The 7,687-nt window shown below is 46.6% G+C and overlaps 1 protein-coding gene across 3 annotated transcripts in view; it reads left to right on the plus strand.

Annotated features, from left to right (window-relative positions):
* Positions 1–5,892, plus strand: part of gpc3 (glypican 3) — an 88,793-nt gene extending 82,901 nt beyond the window's left edge. For 2 of the 3 annotated variants that reach the window (XM_077021232.1, XM_077021231.1), the window contains exon 8: positions 2,906–5,892. In XM_077021232.1, coding sequence (XP_076877347.1) covers positions 2,906–3,084 — 179 coding nt within the window. In that variant the 3' untranslated portion in view covers positions 3,085–5,892. The remainder of the gene's footprint in view (positions 1–2,905) is intronic. The other variant, XM_077021230.1, reaches the window with a different exon arrangement.
* Positions 5,893–7,687: the final 1,795 nt, after the last annotated feature.

The raw sequence follows: 7,687 nt of genomic DNA on the forward strand, positions 1-7,687 counted from the left end.
ACTGCGTTTAGCCGTGAGACGATGCTTTGGGTCGTTGGGTTTTTTGTGGGAATGAGTAATGCATATCTAATTGATTAGAAAGAGCTGCGTGCCGACAGTGCATTGTGAAACCGCTCTTTAATGTTTGAATAAATCTGTCTACACAAATGACATTTGAAATCGCCCCCGGCTAAGGGTCCCAGGATTACAAGCAAAATTACTTCTCCGGTCCACTCTGCACAAGCCCTGTAGTGTCCCTCTGTTCTCCGCTGTAGTGGGCCTGCAGTAAACCCGAAGAACCTGTGTTTGTTGTTCGTCTGTGTTCTGTGTCCCTCTGTGTGTAATGTAATGCACTTCCAGAATCGAGCCTCTTCTGTTCCACCGTTAGCAGTCAATGGCTGCCTTTTGACCTTTCACCCGCAGCGGTAACTGGAGCTCGTAACTCTGTGATAACGCCAGCCAGACCACGCTGGCATGGCGTTGACCCCTGGGGTGTGATCCTCTCGAAAAGTGATAGCCGAGCAGGGGAGGGTTGTGGAGGACGGGCGGGTCCGGGAGCCCAGAACACTCCGCCGCACTGCCGTGTCAGACTGTTCCACATTAGACACATTCACCCCCATAAATCTGTTAATCCGTCCTGCTGACCGCTCGAGCTCCGGCTGCGAAGTGCGGGTCTCTCCTCAACATCTTCCTTTTGTCTCTGACATACCCACATACACACACCCCCACCCACACACACATACACACACCCCCACCCACACACAGGTGTTTGTGGCCCGACTGTAACCGGATATTATTAGTCCCGCTGTTGAGGAACGGCGAACAGGGACGTGAAGCCTGTTTCCGTAGGCCCCCTCCCCGTCCACTTGGGTGGAAGGGTCGTGGTACGTGACCCCCTCTCTGACACCCCCTCGTGTGTGTGGAGTTGCTCACCATCAGCCTACATCTGCCCCCCCCCCCCCTTGTCATTGTGTTTGTGTGAGTTACTGAATCTCGGCGGATGCCAAGATTTTTCCCGAGTGATTCACACCCTCTCAGACCTCGCCATGCTTTCTCCCTTACACGCCGAACAATGCTCGCACACACACGTGCTCAGGATCTGGCGTTTTATTCGTATGGGTGCACTTCTCCTGGGCCAGGGTGTAGTGTATATAAAAGCTATATCGAATTGCACCTCTGTTTTTAATTGGACTGGCGGTACAGTGTGGCGCTGTCACAATGACAGATCCGACTTTCAGGGCCAGAGGAATGCCCCGAGTGGTGGCCTGGCGCTGGACAGAGAGGAAGGAGAAAGTTAACTGCCACCTGGCTCGCGTTCAAGTACTGCCGTAATGGCAAAGAGATCTCGGCGAGCGTTCAGGGCTCATGCTTTATTTGTTCACCCTCTTCCCGTGTGCCTCGGCTGCCCCGAACCGGGCCTCTGTAGCGCCAGGCTACCCCTGAGGCCAGACCCCAGCCCCCAGCACGCAGCCCCTGAGCCCAGACCCCAGCTGCCCCCGCCACACCGCTCTTCTGCCTGGGCTGGGTTGCCACCGCATGCCCCCGGTGGAGCTTAAGGCTCAGGCTTGGCCGTCTCCCCCATCCCAGCACGGCACGTCCTCCCCGCGGGGCCGTAGTCCCTCTGTGGGCGACGGTAGCTGAAGGGGTGAGTGGCCAGTGGACTTGTGGTTTGGGAGCAGACGTCTCCATTTCGTTAAATGGCATAGCGGAGCAGGGTTTGAACAATGTATTTAACTCCTCTGCATGTGAGACTATGATATTGCAGTATCTTTTGTGAGGGTTGTACTAAGATGTACTAAGGCCTGTATGTGTTGTGAATTGATGCTTGTGGTTTTGGATTTCTGAGATATGCGTTGATGGATAAATATGACTGGATCCTTTTTTTTGTGTATTTGTCTATGTGTATGTGGTTTGATGAGCATTATGTCTGTTGTGTAGATGTTGTGTCTGGCATACAGTGGAGCTCTGGGGTGTGAGTGCTACTTAGAGAGAGCAGAAAGGTATGTGAGAAATGTGCTGCTGAAGGGGGAGAGGGTGTGTGTGTGTGTGTGTGTGTGTGTGTGTGTGTGTGTGTGTGTGTGTGTGTGTGTGTGTGTGTGTGTGTGTGTGTGTGTGTGTGTGGGCGGGCGTGTGTGAGTGTGTGTGTGGGGATGCATGTGTAAGTGCACGCTGTGTGTGTGTGTGTGTGTGTGTGTGTGTGTGTGTGTGTGTGTGTGTGTGTGTGTGTGTGTGTGTGTATACACTCGGTATGTGTAGTCTTGGAGAGAATGAGGAATGAGGTGCTCCACAGCGGGCTTGACGGGACCCTCTTCCTCACATAGCTGGAGTGCCTCTCCTTCGTGATCCTTTATTACTAATATCCTCTGGCCTTCTCTCATAACTCACTTTTCATATTTGTGACTCCCTCGTGGCCCATTTCCCAGCCCGTGTGTCTCAGCATGAGATGCTAACGTAAATTGAAAAGTTGTTTTAGTCTCCGTTTGAGGAGAGGAGCCGTGTCGTCCAGCCTGAGGGAGACTGTGGGAGTCGTCGCATCCAGTGTGCGGTTCTTACGAGTCACGACAGTACCGCTCACACCCAGATAGGTGTGCGGAGGCCTGGGTTGTTTTTGGATCACGTGGCGCTCCTGTTTCATGGAGTCTCCAGCATGTTACAATTGTCTGTTCAGCTTGGGATGCACGGGGGTGTTTGTTTTGGCCCGGACTGCTTCACAGAACCGTAAATCAGTACCGGCAATGACAACGTTTATGGGAAGGAGCTTTTCCAGGTTCTGTTTCAGCGGGGAGTGTGTTGAGTGCTGGTTTCTTCCTGCCGTAAAGGTCAAAACCTCTACATTCCCCTTTTCCTCTTTCAGGTGATACAACATAACCGCCGTTGTTCAGTTATATATTATACGGTTAACGTTGCCTGTCTCTCTGTCTTTCAGACCTGGCAGATAATTTGGCCATGGACGACCTCACCTTGCACGAGCTGCTCCTGACCCCCAGGTTGGCCACGGACTCGCACGGAGCTGCGGCCGCGCCCGGGGCAGCGCCTGTGGCCCGCGGGCCTGCACTCTTCCTCCTGCTGACCATCATCATCCTCCTCCTCTTCGGACTTCAGTGAACCTTCCCAGACGTTTGACCCCCCCTTCAGTATTCCTCCCCATCTACTGCTCGCCGTCCTTCCGACTGGGTCCGTGACTCGACTGGGTCCGTGACTCGACTGGACGGTGCAGTTGCCCCTGCGTCTAAAAGGTTTTCTTGAAAGGACGATTAAACGATCAAGATGAGGAAAGAGAATTCGCTGTCCAGTGTCGCACGCTATCTGCAGTCTTATTAACAAACGGAACTTTGATTTATTGTTTTTTCTACTTCCATGAGGACCTGTGCAGTTGCCAAACCATTAAACGGAGTATCTCACAGAGAAAGACGAATACTGCATAAACGTTAACATGTCAACTTGTGTTTGTGTTCCATGCTATAGACATCATTTCCTATCTGGTGTCCTCACAAGGTTTTGCACAATGGCCAGAGCCTCGTGTGTGCACGGACCTAACCTTCTGTTTTCAATAGGGGTCCTGCTTTTGTGATTTAATAGACTTTCTTGAGAAGTAAGAACTGTGACTAATAGGGTCTAAGGAAATATGGTGCTTCTCTGGTGGGCTCAGATTTTAAATAAACACACACAGGCAGGTACACAGACAAACATCACACACTCATACACACATTAACACACACGCATGCACATACACACACACACACACACACTTCTGTCACTCATTTCCTGTGCAGTAAATGACCCTTGGAGGAGATCAAGGCACTGTTGTGTTGTTGTGAAAGCCTCTCTCTGCAGGGTGACACCCAGCTGTGTTACATTTGCAAAAAATAATGTTTTATTGGAATAGTAACTTTCCTTTTCACAGTTGTGCTATCTTTCTCACCTTCCGTCTCTCTCTCTCTCTCTCTCTCTGTGTCTTTTGCTCATTGGAAACCTCTCACTGGAAACATGTCATACAACATGTCTGTTCTCCAACCGCTACATCTCTGTAAACCTTTCTAATGAGCTGGGTATTATAGCTTGGTGATTAAAGGTTCGGTCTGTCGAGAGACCCCTAGATGTAGTACCCTGGTCTTTGCTTATGCTTACAGGTTACCATGGCAATGGCATCTAAGAAGACAAGCCACTGTGTTAATGGTTTGGTAGATCTGTGTGCAAGTGATTGATTCATGCCTGTCTTAACTACAGTGGAATAGAAAGGGCTAGTCCTGTTATTTATGAGATTGTCTTATTCAAATGTTCAGTTGAAAATGTAGTGTTGGACAGTATTCACTTGATTTCTAAGAATCTTTAGAAAGATTCCACTTTGACTGTGAAGCAGTGTCCTAAATTAGGTCAATAAACAACATTTGCATCATTATTTCAAGACGTGATCTATTACATGCCAACAATTATTGTCTGTGTGCCCGCGTTAAGGTTGCACATTTTGGGTGGACAGGTGCTTTGAGAAAGAATCGTGAAAGCATTTATTGTCTTATGTTGTATGTACAGATAAGCAGGAAACGCTGAGATAATAAGCTTCTCCTTCTAAACTCACATGAGGCAAATACATATCGAATTTTAAAATGACATTATGAAAATCCATTTAAAACATTTGTTCCTCAAATTTAGCTTTAATATGTTTTTTTTTTACACGCCAGATAATGGTAAACTGTCCTTGGATGTCATGTAATTATGCTCAGAAAGTCCCTGTTGGTGTTTAATGGCTGACGGTGTAATGGTGGGAGGAGAGGGAGGTGCTCACTGACCATTTGGCAACTCTGAGTTTTGGCTTCTTCTCTGTTTGATAACCACAGCTCTGAAGACGCCATTCAAGATACCACCTTCTGTTTTTCACACCATGTTACAGTGGCCAGTTCCGCTTTTGGTGAGCTGACCATGTTCATAGAGCCACCTCAACGGGCCAGTATTAGTGATATCTGGAGCGCTATGGCCATCTAAAGTATGTGTCAAACCCAACAAGATGTTGTTGTTTCCTGGCTTTGTGACTGCACATGCGTTTTCAAATTATCGGTTGTCATGTAATTTAAAGTGAATAAACATGTTCAAGTATTGGCTGTGAATGTTGTTTGTGTTTCTGAATGGTTTACCTCATATTTGCGTGCATTCGTGTTAGATTGAAGTGTTTTTGGATTAAAGCTCATGACACTAAGGATTACGTGTGCATTTGTGCTCTTACTCTGCTAAGTCTGCAATTACCTCATTGGTTGTATGAAAAAAATATATAAATCGGTTAAAGTGTGAGAAGCCACACAACCAAAATCAACATAATAGAAACTCTTTATTCAATCTGTTGACTCCTTTGATCTGAGCAAAGCGCCACACACAAAGAGCTTCGAGCTGGCAGCAACAAACACACCTCATTTTGTCTTGAGTGTTTACCTTAATCCCCCTCCACTAACATATTTAGCATCCTCTACGTTATGCCCCATTACCTACCTAATCTGGCCACCTAAACGGCTGCGTCTCCACATCCTTGCGTCTGGACACTTGCTCCCATCTTTTCTGGTCTTCTACTCTGTACTCGAGCAGACCAGGCTGTGGGCCGCCGAGAGGGAAACTGACCCCAGCTCCTGCCTACACTCTGAATGTTAATGAGGGTGGCCGAATGGACAAACAGGGCCATTGAAATGCGCAGGTCGAATGTTTTCTTAGGGTAATAAAGTGGTCGTAGGAGGACGCCCCAACTTGAGGGTCAACTGGTCCACATGATGTGGGGTTGAATGGGGGCACTGAGAAACTCGGTGGAGACTGATTTATCTGTTATTGAGAACATCAATTAGGCTGATTTTAACAGATATTATCAGTTCATTGTTGTCTTTGTGATGTCCAACAATGATTCTGTGTCTATATGTAGGTCAATTGTAAAGTCATAGTGGTTTGTCATGGGATATCAAACTGTAACAAAATGTTTCACACTTGCTTGTTCCAATAAAACTTTTCCAAAAGGTATCTATGGGAAAAGCGTAATTCCTTTTTGCCCTGAACCCCCCGTCTGTCTACCGTGGCATGCCGGGACTACAGATTTGCCGTTACTAAGAGTTTTGAGGCAAATAGCATTCACCTTTTGTTGCAGATTGAAAGTGACACCGGCCCACTCCGATATCTATCCATAGTCAACGGTGCCTCAGAGCTCCTCGGCGGCTTGCCATTGGCCAAGGCCTTCTGGAGCCCCAGTCTTACAGAATGAATGGGGCAGGCTGAGGAATGTGAGGACACAATGGTTGGAATGTGATTTTGCTAAGGGCCCCCCCCCCCCAGACCATGCACACACATAGAAGAAACATACACATGCTTTCACAAATCCAGACCTGTTGAAGCCTCATGTGATCTGTTGATGGAGCTCTATGGAGGACAATATTATTTAGGGCCAAAAAAATAAAATGATCACCCACCCAATGTTAAGTGCAAATAATGACTCTGATTTAAATAATCATTATGTGAACAGACAGTAAATTCCATTGTAAGTCACTCTGGATAAGAGTTAATAAATAAGCAGTAAATGGCATTTTTAGGTTTAGGTGTCTGTCGTGCTTTATTGGCTTGTGTGGACCAAATGCCTTATCACAACATCAGAAGAGAGGAGGTAACAAATACATCTGGTCTTCCCTTTTGGGAAAAGTAAAAAATTAGCCACACTCATTTCCGTTCTCAAGGACATGGAGCGTGCAGCAGACACGTCATTTCCTTTAACATTTTAACAAGGACATCGCAGCAGTTACATTCTTTACGTACTGCAGTATAAATTGTTATGCTGTCCAATTAAAATTCTTACCCTCACACAGAAGCAAAAACATTTTACAAATTTACCTCAGTGAAAGCTGAGCGATGTGAAAGTGTTGTTTGAAATTGGAAAACAGAGAGAATGCTGATAACAGTTGGTATCCACAGTGACTTAGATATCCTAAAAGTACATATTTGCTAGTTAGGTATTAGGTTAAGTATTTATTATTTTTAGTGAGAAAATCCAAAACAACAACTTAAATGTTTGTTCGGGGTATATGCCTTGCATACGATACAAGAACGTTAACATAGGACGCTTAATTCGTTTCTCATTGTCAGACCTCAGGTTGGTGTGCCCGCATGAGTCGTGGACGAGGTCGGAGTGTTCTGCTGTAGATTTCAGATCCGTCGCAGTGATCCGGGCTGCAGCTCATAGCTGCGGGCCAAGCAGGCAGCTCACCGCTGTCACTAGCAAGGAAGCATGACTCAGACTCCGCCGCTCCCTCCGTCTCTCTGGAGCTGCCAGTGGGCCGTGGGCCACGGCGTACAACTCACAGCACTTTGTCACATTTCGTGACATGCAGATATATCAGTAGACCACACGTGTTACTCTTTTGATGAGCTGAGGCCAGTGACCAGAGACCGAATCAGTGTCACACAAAGAGACGTCTTTTGTTATCTCTTTATAGCGCATTAGCTATAAAATAATACAGTTGATCGAGTGTTTGTTTTTATCTAGTTATGTATTAGATAATATTTAATTATTCAAGCAAATGTTGTCTAATGCAATACAAAATTCACTTTCATACAGATATTCAGATATTTCACTTAAGTAGCACCGTGTAGATTATGGATATTGCCAAAGCAAAACAAACAGCCAATATTATGTGTCACGTCTGTTCCTAAGTTCATGTTTTCTAAACTGCTCTAAGACCATTTTGACCTC

This window comes from Brachyhypopomus gauderio, chromosome 11 (assembly GCF_052324685.1).
Source record: "Brachyhypopomus gauderio isolate BG-103 chromosome 11, BGAUD_0.2, whole genome shotgun sequence".
Classification (NCBI taxonomy): Eukaryota; Metazoa; Chordata; class Actinopteri; order Gymnotiformes; family Hypopomidae; genus Brachyhypopomus; species Brachyhypopomus gauderio.